The sequence below is a fragment of the Marmota marmota genome, unplaced genomic scaffold (genome assembly GCF_001458135.2).
Source record: "Marmota marmota marmota unplaced genomic scaffold, marMar, whole genome shotgun sequence".
Classification (NCBI taxonomy): domain Eukaryota; kingdom Metazoa; phylum Chordata; class Mammalia; order Rodentia; family Sciuridae; genus Marmota; species Marmota marmota.
Genome location: NW_026000211.1, coordinates 10,384,050 through 10,398,700, shown reverse-complemented (window position 1 = coordinate 10,398,700; position 14,651 = coordinate 10,384,050). Strand labels below are relative to the sequence as shown.

The window sequence follows — 14,651 nt, the reverse complement described above, 5'->3', positions numbered from 1 at the left end:
GAAGAAGAAGAAGAAGAAGAAGAAGAAGAAGAAGAAGAAGGAGGAGGAGGAGGAGGAGGAGGAGGAGGAGGAGGAAAAAGTTTTATTGCTGTGCCAGCAAAGGAATAAAAAGGGGACTCCTTTCCCAGAGGCTGAGATTCTAACCCTTGGAGGGAACAGTGGGCTTTTCAAGAGGGGATACAAAGGCTGCACTCAGTTGTGCCCTGCTGGGAGTCATAGTTTATTGGTATCCTCAAGAGATAGCCATTTCTGTCCTGCTGGTGGCAACCCCAAAGTCTGGATTCCTTTATTCCTATGGTCCATGATCCAAAGGACAGAAAACTTGGCTTAGGATAGGAAGAAGGTTAATCCTGCTTCTTCATGGTTAGAAAGGAGGGGAGAGAGAAGAGGAAGGGGGTAAAAACCCAATAGATCAGTTTTAAACCAAGTGACAGAGGCAGAGCATCAAGGGTGATATTCAGAGCATGAAGTGGACCCTGATCATGTTCAATTCTGTAATTCACACTTGGAGTGCAGCAATAGAGTTGGAACACATCAGGAGGGCAACTGGGATGGTAAAATAACCAGAAGGAGCAGAAAAGTTTTGAATGATTAAAATAAAAAGTTAAAGGTATTAATCTCAAAAATGGGTTAAGAGGACTATCTTAATTTTGGGTTGCTGGATTTTTTTTTTTGGGGGGGGACCTTCTTTTGTAAAGACTGTCACTAATAAAGAATTAATCTACTTAGTCTCATAGACTCATAATTAAGAAAATAAGAATAACCCTAACATTTGCAGTGGTCCAGAAAATAAGTGGTTCTTGTCATGAAATAGTGAGATCCTTCTCACTATGAATGTCTACATAAAGGTGTAGAACAACCTGTTGTGCTGTTCTTGTGAGGATGCCATTGTAGTCTGGTATCAATGACCCATTTATTTCAGCTCAAGGGTCTGTGCATATTTGTTTGTTTGTTTTCTTTAATTTAATTAGTTGAGGTCTAATTTTCGAGAGTGAACATATGAAAGAACTAAGGGAGGTGCTGTCTCAATCCAAATATGTTCATTTAAATTGTGACTGTTTTTCTTTCACATAGTTTCTATTATTATTCTTAAAGCTTCCATAATTTTGATAAAATTATGTCATCAAATAAATTAAATAATATAAACAGAAGAAAAATAGAATTGAAAAATAAAATGTAAGGAAAATGAAAGTGAATTTTTCCTGTTCTAATTTCAAAGGGTAGTTGGTATTTTGGATAGCTGCTTAGAATTTTATTAATGTCTTCTTATTAAAATATTTTTCATCATATTCAAGAACTTATTAAACTTCCTGTTCCTAAGGCCTGACTCAGGATTAGGGTAATATAAAGAAAATACATTCTGAGTAATTTAACCATTTTGTTCTGATGGAAGATGGAGCTGGGACACTAGGAGCATAAGTTATTTTATTTCTATGACATAGAAATTTATTTCTTATCAGAGTTAGAAAATTTTTACCTTCTTCCAAGTACCAAACAATAAATTTGGGGATTTATCTTGGGGGGAGGGTATTGGGGATTGAATTAAGGGTCACTTAACTACTAAACTACATCCCTAGCCCTGTTTTGTATTTGATTTAGAGACAGAGTCTCACTGAGTTGCTTAGTGCCTTGAAGTTGCTGAGGCTGGCTTTGAACTTACAACCCTCCTGCCTCAGCCTTCTAAGTTGCTGGGATTACAGATGCACACCACAGGGACTGGCTAAATTGGGGGATATTTTAAGAGACAGTTTTCTTGGGGCTAGGGTTGTGGCTCAGTGGTAGAGCACTTGCCTAGCATGTGCCTAGCATGGGTTCAATGCCCGGCACCACATGAAAATAAACAAATAAAATAAAGGTATTGTGTCCATTCATAACTAAAAAAATTTAAAAAAAAAGAGAGAGGCAGTTTTCCACTTAGGATGTCTAGTGCAACAACAAACAACAAATCTGCATAATGTCCTTAGTTGTGATGACAAAGGACCAGAAAACATAGCCTTTGTGGTTGGCTGAGGAGTGTCTTTCCTCTGCGAGTTCTCAGGTTGCAAAATGGACCTTTTCCAGCAACTTGCGTTTACAGATGTGAATATTGCCAGAGTTGTCACTCCAGATGCTCTAGTGTGTCGGACCATCTGCACCTACCATGCCAACTGCTTCTTCTTCACGTTCCACACCAATGAATGGGATGAAGAATCACAGAGGCGAGTACAAAGGAGAGCGGGCCCACTGTTCTTAAAGTCACTTTTTGAGTTTTGAAAAAGTTTTGTTCATATCCTGCAAAGCACTAGAGCCTACAGTTTAAGCAGGTGCTTTCCTATCAGGGGCAGATGAATTGAGAGATTAGTGGAATTTTCTCTTATCTGACACAAATGCACCATTGAAAACAAAACGTCTGGCGTGGGAAAGAAATGAGCAGAGCCTTTCTGATGGGTCTTGGTGTTTTGTACGAGCTGGAGGTCAAAGCTCCTTGCTGGCTGTGTATCTTTGAAGCCTGTGGCCTCTCATTCTTTTCCATCCTAGAAATTAGAGCCCTGTTTATCCTGATCAAGGTTCTGGACTGACCTCTATACCCTTACATAACCCGGTTTTTTCTTTACACACATGAGGGTAATAGAAGGGTAATTAATTCTTTGATGTTTGGGGGGTTTTATTTTTCCAAGTAGAAAGTGGAACTTAATTATGCTCTTTTTAGGGTATCTGTGCCTATTAATTTTCACCACAGGGAAAGGTGGCTTGATTTACATTTAATCTCTATAATTTAGTAGAGTCCCATGGTCTGACTTACTTTGAAGAGAATTTCTCAAGTGAATAAAATGTGCAGAGCTGTTTTTCTGATGTGAGCTGCTTTTGCACTTGCCTGATGCTTTTCACCCATTTTGGGCCATGGCTCCAGATGTGGAAGTCCTATATAAGCTTAAATAAAGTGTGCAACATGTAACAATATAGTGATGATTTAATGATACTATGATAATATTAATTACTATAATAATACATATCTGGATTATGATTTTCAACCTATTTTAATGCACCTGAGTTAATTTCATTGGAATATTCCAGAATCGAGAACTTGGAGACTTAATGGATTAATGCATCTTTCTTTCTCTCTCCCATTTTTCTTTAAATAGAAATGTTTGTTTCCTAAAAACTTCTGTAAGTGGGACACCAACTTGCGTTACTCTTCAGGAAAACACTATATCTGGACATAGCCTTTTGTCCTGCAAAAGAACTCTGCCTGGTAATGGGATTCACTGATCATAGTACATGTGACAAATCATATGAGTTTCTAAAATGTAACAATGATGAAACAGTCCTTGAGGCACCAGAAACTTGTGCCTGTGGTTTGTTGCTTTTGTGATTTTTTTTTTTCCTTTTTACCTTTTATGTTTATTCTTGGCCCAGAACCATGCCACAGCAAAATTTACTCTGGAGTTGACTTTAGAGGGGAAGAACTGAACATGACCTTTGTGCAAGGAGCAATTGCTTGCCAAAAGATGTGTACAGAGACAGTTCGCTGCCAGTTTTTTACTTACTCTTCACTCCCAGAAGACTGTAAGGAAGAGAAGTAAGGGAACATTTATTTCCTGATTGGCAGGATAAATTCATCCTTTTCTGTGAGGCTTTAATTTTACACTGTTCATTTGATGCAGGTGTAAATGTTCTATGCGATTATCTTCAGATGGTTCCCCAACCAGGATTACACATGGGATCCAAGGGAGCTCTGGTTATTCTTTGAGATTGTGTGAAACAGGAGACAGCTCTAGTGAGTACGGGTCACTTTGTCATAGAACTGTAAAGGGATGCCCCCGTTATTTTGATAGCTTGATTTTTCTTCTGTAACAGAATTACACATCTCATTTTCCTTGGTAGATGGGGACTCATTCATGTCTAATTCTAAACAGTAGCTTCAAAACTTTTCAGTCTGCACAAAAACAAACCCACGCATTGTGGGAGGAACGAATTCTTCTTTGGGAGAGTGGCCCTGGCAGGTCAGCCTACAGGTGAAGCTGACGAGCCTAAGCCACCTGTGTGGAGGATCAATCATTGGAAACCAATGGATCCTGACTGCTGCCCATTGCTTTGATGGGTAAGTCTTGCATATGTCTTATCTTGCCTGTTCATTTTGAAAAATGTGCAGTTATTTTTTCTGTCATCATGTGACTTTATTAATGGAGATTTATTCTGTCTTCTATTGTTAAAAAATTTTATTTAAACCTTTTAACTGATAAATATGAAAGTATATCTATTTATGATGTACCACGTTATGTTTCAATGAATGTATGCACTGTGTGATTTTTAAATCAGATAAACCTTTTGATCTCATTTATTTATTGTTTAAAAGAAAATGTTCGAAAACCTTTCTTCTAATCTTTTGAAATATACAGTATATTATCATTTGATAGTGGCCCTATTGTGCCACAGTATTCAAGAATATCATCCTCCTGTATGTCACTTAGTTCCTGCTGATCAGGACTACTCTTCCCAGCCCTTGGTAATCACCATCACTCTCAACCTCCATGAAATCGACATATAAAAGTTCCTCATGGGAGTGAGATTATGCATATCTGCCTTTCTGTGCCTACCTTACTTCACTTAATACGATAATCTCCAGGTTCCAACATGTTGTCACAGTTGACAGGACACCATCCCTTTTAATGGCTGAATAGAATTCTGTTGTGTGTATGTACCACATTCATCTGCTGGTGGACACCTCGATTGCTTTCATGTCTTGGCTATTGTGAATAGTGCTTCAGTGAACATGGGTGTTCTTATTAATATTAATATTAATTTCATTTCCTTTGGATGAATACCCAGTAGTGGGATTGGTGGATCATAAAATGGTTCTACTTTTAATTTAATTTAATTTAATTTAATTTAATTTACCTTCATCCTGTCTTCCATAGTGACTGTATTAACTTACACTCTCACCAATAGTGTGCAAGGTTTCCCTTTCTGACATGTCTTTGCCAGCACTTAATATCTTTTATCTTTTCAATAGTAACCATTCTTATTAGAATGAGATAATATCTCATTATCGATTTAATTTGTATCTTCCTCATGATTAGGGATGTCAAAGACATTTTAAAGCAGGAATGACATTGAAAATATGTAGCAATTTTATAGGGTCCTGACCAGGCTGATCCATCAGAACAGAGGGTGACCTATTTTTCAGGATTTATGCCCCTGGGTGAATAATCACTCCTACTTAAAGAGAAGCTTAAAAAATATTCCAATTGCTGCCTCCTCCACCCACCACACCCTAAATGTTTTCTTCAAAGATTTTTTTTTTAGGCCAATAGAAATTTCACTTTTTACTCTTTGATTCACAAAGATATCAAGTAGTAATAAGTAGAGCAAAATTCTGAGAGTTTATGAATACATATTTCAATGTATATAATTTAATACAATATTTCTATTTTATCAAGCCAACAATACAATATGACAGAGTTTTAAAGTTCTAAAAACTTTAGACTGTCTTAGAAAAGGATTTGAGATCTGTCATTTATTATCACCATGACCATGGGCAATTTGTAAATCTTTATGAGTTTTATTTTATTTAGAATATGAATAATAACAATAGCTAATTTGTAATGTTATTGGAAGGATTAAGTGATACGCTTAAATGTTTAGCACTGTACCTGGAACATAAAAATTACTCAGAAAATATAAGCTGTACCAGCTGCATTCAATGAGAGGAATAAAAATGGAAAAAGCCTATGATGAGCAAAAAAGATCCTAAAAGATGCTAAATCACTCTCAAAAAGAAAAAAAGTATTTTTATTTTAGTAAAATTCACCCCTTCTCCTGGCTAAAAAGGCAGGGTCCAGATTGCTGCTTATGAGGATTGAGCATACTGCCATGAAAACAAATCAGTCAACGAACAGCTGGGTAGCACAAGGCTTCTGCACAGGGTGAGCTTCAGTTAGCTCTCTGCAGCACTTGGCCTTGCTAAGGGTAGATGGTTGGCTCAAAAGAAAAAGCTCCAAGACAGGAAACTGTATTCTCCTTTTTGTTGAATGCACTGAAATTTGGGATGAAGAAATTTCCATTCTTGAAGACTTAGTGTTGTGAGTTTTAAGGGGACAATAAACATGGGAACTTTGTGATTTAATTGAAAAAACAAATTGCACCTGACAGCTCCAGTGTTTCTTTTAGTATTTTGTGTGAGCATTTCTTGCGCACACTTCATGATGGTAAAATTTTTCAGATCTTTGCACAAAATAGAACTATAAATTTGGCTTTCTTTGATATTCATTCATCTTTTGAGCAGCCGATTTAAATGTTCATACTTTGTAAAAGTATAGATTTTAAATAAGAAGTCCCCCTAATGTGGCCTATTTTCAATCAATCTGACTCTTTGATAGTTTTGAATCTAATGAAAACAATTGCTTTCAGGTTTGGTGAACTAAGCTTGATTTCCCCACAGCTTCTCAGAATGGGAAAACAATATTCTTCTACTTTTACTTGCAGTAAACATGTTGTAAAAACATAAATGTGCATTTTCAATATTCTAAACTAAACCTTAAGAGATCTACTACTGCTGCTGTTGGTGACAAATTGCTAGAGGAGGGATCAGGAAATAAATCCAAAAAAAAAAAAAAAAAGGATTCCCTGTCCTCTATTCATTCGTTTATTTATTTATTTTGAAAGAGAAAGTAAGAGGGGAAAGGAGCAATATCATTTGTGAGTTTCTCCCATTCCAACAAAGAATTTGTTTTTCTCTCCTAGGATTTCCTTACCGGATGCTTGGCACATTTACAGTGGCTTTGTGAAACTGTCCAACATTACAAAAGAAACTTATTTCTCACGAATAAAAGAGATTATTATTCACCAGAAATATAAAATCTCAGAAGCTGGTCATGACATTGCCTTAATAAAACTTCAGGCGCCCTTGAATTATACTGGTATGCAGCATATTTAAGGGAAAACTACATGACTGTATTGTATTGGTTTAAAGTTTCACAGCATTTCTAGTGAGGGGACAGATCTGGAGAGACTATTCTCTAGTTGGTGGAGTTGTGGGGAAGGAGAGTGGTTGTGAAGGTAGGGAAGATCCTATGGCTTGACCTAATATATCTTTCTACTTAAGGGGACAAGAAATGTTAATTATTTTTTTCATGGAGGGATGCAATTGCAGATACTGCTTATGAGGATTGAGCATACTGCCATCTGGGAACAGAAGAGTAGCAGAAGTACCATTGCTAAGGCTTAGGAATATTAGGGATATAGGAGGATAAGTGGAACCAGATGTTAATTTCCAGGAATCACTTGGGTAGAGACCAGAATGATGCAGAAGGCAGCTCTGGGAAGACCAGACCATCACCGTTGGCTTTGGAGGTACTGTGCTCCACAGGAGCTGAATGCCTGCTAACACAACTCATTGTTAATGTCCATTCACAACTATGTGACCTCCAGCAACTTGCTGAGCCTCCTTGTACCTCAAATTTCCTCGTCTATAAAATTAGGACGATGATTTCCTCAATGGTTTATTATAATAATTAAGTAATGAAATGTGGTAAAACACTTCCTGAAACAGTGTAGACACTTTGTAGACACCACTGTTAACTAGTCAAGCATACACTGAATAAGACACAAGAACTGCTAAATGCTTTTTATGGTAAATTTGCACTGTTGAGTTTTTCATTTGTTCTGGGAAATTTTAATGTCAAAATGACATGGAAAAATTATGCTGATGGTGAGAAATTTTCTTAAATCATGGATCTGAGAAGTTGTGCAGAAAGCAGGAGGGTCATTCTCCATATTCTTCCGTGGTAAGAAAATATAGGAAAATATAAGGATGTATTTTTAAAGTCAATATCTATAGCTTTATTTAACTCAACTCTGGTTTTAAAATTTGTTTCAGAATTCCAAAAACCAGTATGCCTACCTTCCAAAAATGATGCAAATACAATTTATACCAACTGTTGGGTAACTGGATGGGGCTTCGATAAAGAAAAAGGTACAGCCTGGCATTCTAAAGTTTGCTCCTGAAGCCAGTCTTATAACACATAAGTAGATCAAATTAGTCAGTTTCTGTCTAAAAATCTTGTCCAAACTTATGATCTTTCTACTCTATTTATTACCAGATGTTTGTTCAGTGATTTTTTTTTTTTTTGGTGGGGGGCAGGATACTGGAAATTGAACCCAGGGGCACTTAACCACTGAGCCACATCCCCATTCCTTTTTAACATTACGTTTAGTGACAGGGTCTCACTGAGTTACTTAGGGCCTTGCTAAGTTGCTGAGGCTGGCTTTGAACTCGCAATCCTCCTGTCTCAGCCTCCTAAGCTGCTGGGATTACAGACATGCACCATTATGCCCAGCTGTTCAGTGATTCTTGAGAAGATACTTTTGCTGCGTCCTGAAAAACTTTATAAGCTAAACTTTTAAGCATCTTATTTCATAATAAAGATGATTTGCTTGACTGCACAAAGAGCAGGGCCCCTATAAGGTCAATAAGCCCACTGAAGTGCAACTCATTCTCAGTATCAACAGTGTTCCTGACTCTCCTATTATGTTCTCCCTTGATATTTTGGCCAGTAGCAAAAGCCAAAATGACAGCCTTTCTTTATAACCAATTCTTAGTATTTTTTTCCATGCATCCTTCCTGCAATCTGGTGATGCCTATGAGCTGCCTCACTAGTCATGTTTACATAATAAGTCACATACAACTAGAAAGAAAGCCAATTATATTGCAATACAATTATCAAAATACATCAAAAGATGTGATAGTGATATATGTGCTTTTTAATTGGTGTATTAAATAAAAGCTGTTTTAATATCAGCCATAATTGTGCAATAGTGAGGAACACATATATTTTCAGTTATCTTCCTGAAACACCTAAACATCTGTAATCCCTGTTGGTGACCAAGTTAATGGTGCTGCTGATACTACTGTGTTTGTGGTCTACATTTATAATTGGAGGGCATGTTAGACTTGGAGATTAGAAAATATAAAGATGTATATTTTTTTCTGAGTTTATGCACCATGTGATTCTTTTATAGACTCTAGGTGAAGATCCCCTGCTCATAGATACTTGGAGTATTTCGATTGCCCTCGAACTTTTCTAGAAACACAAGATTCTTCCTTTCCAAAAATTAAGTTCCCCAGTAACACAACAGGAAAAAGTATTTGTGTCATTCTTTGCAAAAAAAAAAAGATAGCTGACTAATCTTGCTCTCTCTTTCTTGAATCAGCCCTGAATTCAGCTAATTCAAAATTTTAACATTTTTTTCACTAGAACCTTGAGAGAGGAAGAGTGAAAGTAACGTTAACTACACAAAGAAAACTTCCAATGTATATCCAATGGACTTGGGTAGAAATCAAGTTATTCATAAATAAATTGTACTTCATGGAAAATGTGTTTGTATTCAAAGTACAAAATACTCCTCTGTTGTCAGAGGTTTGGGATTTATTTCACAAATGAAGTATTTTTGTATTATAATTTGAATATTTAAATATTAAAATATAAGAATGCCCAGATTGGTATTGTAGGCAATAAATGTATGAAAGAATTTCTGAGGGACTTCTGTTGAGAAGATGGCAGGTAACATGCTCAGCCTGGGTTATGGGTTGTAGAAATGAAGGCCAATATAGGGTGCTCTCTGCATGTTCTCTGTCTCTGTCTACCTTCTGGACATTTACTGTCTTTATCCAAAAATATGGCCCTGATGAGAAATACACCACCCTGCTTTGCTTTAAGACTTTAATTTTATTTCCATATTTATTGCATTTCCTCCTCTGAAGTTATATGTATTGATTACTTTGTAGGTAAAATCCAAAATATTCTACAAAAGGCAAATATTCCTTTGGTAACAAATGAAGAATGCCAGAAAAGATATAGAGATTATGTCATAACCAAGCAGATGGTCTGTGCTGGCTACAAAGAAGGGGGCAAAGATGCTTGTAAGGTATTGCATTGGGGTGGGAAAATACCAGTTTATGTGAGGTAATTCATTTGAAGGTACTATTTTCCAATGGCACATTTCATGACAGGTTTTTGAAAATTTAGAGACAAATGATCTGATGATTTTATAACCCTTTAACAAATCAAATATACATATAATGTACATAAGATATTATTTCTGACATATATGTCACAATCTGTACATGTGCATGTTAAACTTAAAGAGAACAACTGTATATACTATAATAATACTAAAACATAAGAACATTAGATTTCTTTGACTTTGGGATAAGGTTGTAGATAATTTCTAGATTGTAGTTGAAAATCTCAAAATGGATGAGGGAATAAGTTGAAAATGCCACCCTGCACTGATTTTTACTACACACAACAGCTAACAAGGAACACAAGAGGGCCTGAGAAACTTCCAGAAACTGAGTGTGCTGTATGTGCTATGTGAAGTGGGACTTCATAATTTTAAAGGCAACACTTATTTGAATCGCCTCCATCGAAACCTTCTACCATTTTATTTTTCTACCCTCTGTGACACAGGGAGACTCCGGTGGTCCCTTAGTCTGCAAACAGGGTGGAATGTGGCAGTTGGTGGGCATCACCAGTTGGGGGGAAGGCTGTGGCCTCAAGGAACAACCTGGCGTCTACACCAAAGTTGCTGAGTACGTGGACTGGATTTTAGAGAAAACGCAGAACAGCGACAAAAGTGCTTTGATGAAGTCATCGGCATAAGGAGGCTGGACAGTGAAGAGAACTCAGGGTTGTTTGAAGGAGAACCCAGGGTTGTAACTCTAGTTTTACATCCTGGGATCTAGTCAAGTTCTAAGCCTTGGAGTCCTCACCTGAAAAACATGGAGAGGAGTGTCTACCTTGTGTCCTTGTGGTAAGGATAAAAAATAAAACAAACAAACAACAACAAAAACAGGAGGTACAACAGCTGTGGGGACAATGCCTTGCTGAGATTTGCTTTCAGTATTCAGTAACCAGGAGCTCCTAATGGGAGATCACTGAAGAACTCTGCAATTTTGTTGTGAAATAGAACACCAAAAGAGCACAATTAGAGTGTTTCCTTCTGGTTTTGAAACACAACTGACAACAAGTGACTCTGGATTGAAGCACAGTGCTTGGGATCATCCTGATCTTCCTGCTTCCCCTGGAACTCAATATGTCTCAGAGATATAACTTGTCCGTGCCTCACCTGCCAACTCATTAGGACCTAATGCTGCCTGTGTCCTTTGGGTGAAGAGCTAGGAAGCTCAAGTTTTGTTCTGCCCAGTGGATGAAGGAGATATGTGTAACATTCCCTTTGACAATAAAAAGATGGTTTCATTTCAGGCCCCTATCTCTGTGACCCCAGCATTGCCACACATATCCAGTGTTGATATGCAGATGAGGATTGAAGGGCTGCATTTTCCTGGTTGCAGAGCCTGCAATAGACTCACTGCAGAGCTCTCCTGGAAACCAAGAAATCTGCTTTGCAAAGAACATTAACCCTGGCAGTGGATATCAGTGAATATTAGTTTCTGCAATAGTAATTCAAGAAGCATTGTTAGATATATCATGTATCATAGAATACAGACATGTAAAATCATGGTCATGAGTAGTCATAAGTGACTTTGGAAAGAATGATATAAATCCTTATGCAATGGAAATTCCAGACTTGTTGGCAAGTCCCACAATTGATTGGAGGTACCTTGATTCATTTCAGTTAAGCGGGTTAACATTTACACAGAATTGACCATTTACAAAAGATTATGTAAGCTAGGTAGAAAAATAGAAAAGTGAAGTTTTCTAAAAGTGATTGACTTTTTCCTTTCATACTCAAAGACACATTGACTGGTAGAAAGAGCTAAAGATGGAGAGGCTGAAAGAAAGTCATGAGGTCCAGGTTATCCACAGACCATGCAATGGGAAAATGAAGGGTCAAGAATTTAGTCCAGAAGCAAAATGGTTTTTGTAAAACCTGGCTAGATTGCATGAATTGATTTTTAAAACGTATTATAATTTCAACTTTTACTTTTGATTGCAATAAAGTATTAGTCTTGTTCTGCGTGGAAGTTGTTTATATTTAAAAGGGAAGAAAATGTTTGCAATAAAATCTTTTATCTCTGTTTTTTTTGTGTGTATTGATAATTACAAAGGGCTTAAATAGGACTTTGGAGTGTCTACAGGATAAATGCCTGGGCTTTGGTTGCTCAAGGAATGGCCTTGTTTGGGCAAAACAGAGAATTTTGAAATGTGGGACTTTCCTAAGTCATAAATGATCATTTTAAGGTTTCCAATTGGAGTCTCTTGGTACTGGGATGTTCTCTTTGGCTTTCATCATATGTTCATGGTTAACAGAGGAGCCCTTCAGACAGTTAAGAGCCTCATGGGACCTAGAAGCATGTAAGAGGCTAAGAAGTCAGAGGTTGGGATGATGTCACCCTCACAAGGAACAGTAAGTGTAGGAGGCATGGGTCTTTAGTAGTTCCATCCAAGAAAGGGTGGTGGCAGAGTCAACCCTGAAAACTAGCACTGCTCTTGCCCTGTGCCAACAAAATGCACATGGAATACACAGTGCTGCACATACCATCTCACAGGAGGGTAACCAACCAATGGCTCCAACATCTGTCTCTGATTAAACTTGAAACTTTTTCTTGTAATTATCGTTAATGTCTAACTTCTGCACCAAACTGTGAGCAACTTCAAAGGAGGCTTTCTCTCATTCTACCACATATGAGAGGACGTGCTAAGGTAAATAGCTAATGAATAAATCCATTCTTATTATAAAGCTGAGTCAATGGAGGTTTAAAGAGGTAAAAAGATTAGCTCAAGGTCACTGTCAAGGACACAGCCAGGACTAAGCTTAGCATTCATATCCCCAGATGATGCCTTCTAAGACTATATCATGTGATCTCATACTAAAAGAAGGATAAAAGAGGGCAGAACCATTTTATGACCATCATCAGTTATTATCATTATTATCCAAGACCATTGTTCTCAACCAGGGATGATCTGACAATATTGACATTTTGGTTGTTACAACTGGTGGAGGGGGTGTAACCAACTATAGCAGGTAGAGGCCAGGGATGCTGATGGATATGCTGCAATACCCAGGACAGCCCCCACAACAAAGGACAATCTGAACCAAATATCAATAATTCCTGCATTGTTGCAACCCTGATCAAAGTTGAGTATCAAAACTTGATAATAGGGTTGGGGTTGTGGCTCAGTGGCAGAGTGCTTGCCTAGCATGTGTGAGGCACTGGGTTTGATTCCCAGCAGCATGCAACAATAAATAAAATAAAGGTCCATTGACAACTAAAAAAATATTTTTAAAAACGATTTAAAAAAAACCTTGATAATAAAAAGGAGGAATTTCAGGGACAGAATCAAGATGGAAGTGCAGGGCATGGTAGGCCATGCCCTTTCCAAAGGGAGTTTTGATGAGAGAGAGTATAGGCACTCCAAGAAGAAGTGGGTTGTGGCTATGAGTGAGAAGAGGACTCCACCAGGAGACAGGATTTTAGGTCACCATATGCCCAGCACATCTCTCACCTATGTTCCTAACTTATGATTTACACTTAAATCTCTTTTGACTAAATTTTGAATTTTTTTCTTGTGATTTTTGCCTAGTAATTTCTGAGTTTGGTTGGGCTTAAAAATATTTCACAGAAAAAAATAATCACCTTTACAATAAAAGTAGTTTATCAGAATTTTAAGCTGCAATGCATTCGCTGAGAAGAATTTTTAGAATTCCTACTGTCAGTTTGAGAGAAAGTTCTATTTTTAAAAAATTTCATGCAGTTAAGAATCTTATTATACTTTGATTTGAATAGAGAACAATATTTCAGAGTTCTTATGCTACTTCAAAGGCTTTAGAGATTTCATTAACTAGCGAAATCAAATTTAGGAGAATCTGGTTTTCCAGTGAAGCATTTCTCACATTTAAAATCTTTGATTATCTTAATAGGATTAGAGAATTATTATTATCTTCTTTTTATAGGACTTTAGGGGAAAAATGGAGGTTTATGGGAGAAACCATATAGGAGGAAAGGTCTATAATCTTACATATCATGGCCATGATAACCTTCCCTAGCATAAGTTTGCCGTTCTGTTTGAGTCTCATAAAAGGCCAGACTTTATCTATATGAGCCTTTTGTGTAGCTGGAATGTACTTCATTTTAAGTGGGAAACTCAAGATAATAACTAAGGACTTTTTATGCCAACATGGGTTACAATGCATTGGCAATAGATCAAATAAAAACAGAGGAGCAGCCTTTGCATACAAAAAAAAAAAAAACAGGACATGAGCACTTCTTTTAAAGACCTAAGTTCAACAGCCTCTCCCTTGTACCTTTCTGTCCAAAGGAACAAAGGCTGTCTTTTCTCTTCCTTTCAAAAATGCTCCCATCAATTTATAGCTAAGTTTCAAACATACCTTTACTTTGCTGCCTATTTTCTCATTGTCTTCTAGTAAGTTCTTTTTTGCCCCTATATTTCCCATTCTGTAGGACTTTGTGAAAGGGTTTTTTGCCCCTATATTTCCCATTCTGTAGGACTTTGCAAAAGGGTCGGGCAGTATTTCCCCATCTTGGACCATCTTTCCACTTAGTCTTTGGCCTCGAGGGCTTGGGTAGCCTGACCTGCAGAAACTATTCAGAAAGTCTAGGACAGCATTGCTATGATATACGGGAAATGAGATTGCCTCTCTATGCCCTCAAATATTGAAATGCTTAGAGTCAACTGGTGACATTG

General features: G+C 37.3%; 1 protein-coding gene across 6 annotated transcripts in view; it reads left to right on the top strand.

Moving 5' to 3' along the window:
• Positions 1-12,024, top strand: part of Klkb1 (kallikrein B1) — a 30,264-nt gene extending 18,240 nt beyond the window's left edge. For 3 of the 6 annotated variants that reach the window (XM_015486091.2, XM_048791844.1, XM_015486094.2), the window contains 9 exons: positions 2,039-2,198; positions 3,123-3,232; positions 3,397-3,559; positions 3,645-3,757; positions 3,916-4,081; positions 6,724-6,899; positions 7,859-7,954; positions 9,767-9,906; positions 10,452-12,024. In XM_015486091.2, the coding sequence (XP_015341577.1) occupies positions 2,039-2,198; positions 3,123-3,232; positions 3,397-3,559; positions 3,645-3,757; positions 3,916-4,081; positions 6,724-6,899; positions 7,859-7,954; positions 9,767-9,906; positions 10,452-10,643 (1,316 nt within the window). In that variant the 3' untranslated portion in view covers positions 10,644-12,024. Of the gene's footprint in view, positions 1-2,038; positions 2,199-3,122; positions 3,233-3,396; positions 3,560-3,644; positions 3,758-3,915; positions 4,082-6,723; positions 6,900-7,256; positions 7,333-7,858; positions 7,955-9,766; positions 9,907-10,451 lie in introns of all 6 variants that reach the window. The other 3 variants (XR_007343370.1, XM_048791843.1, XM_015486093.2) reach the window with 3 other exon arrangements.
• The last annotated feature ends 2,627 nt before the right edge of the window (positions 12,025-14,651 follow it).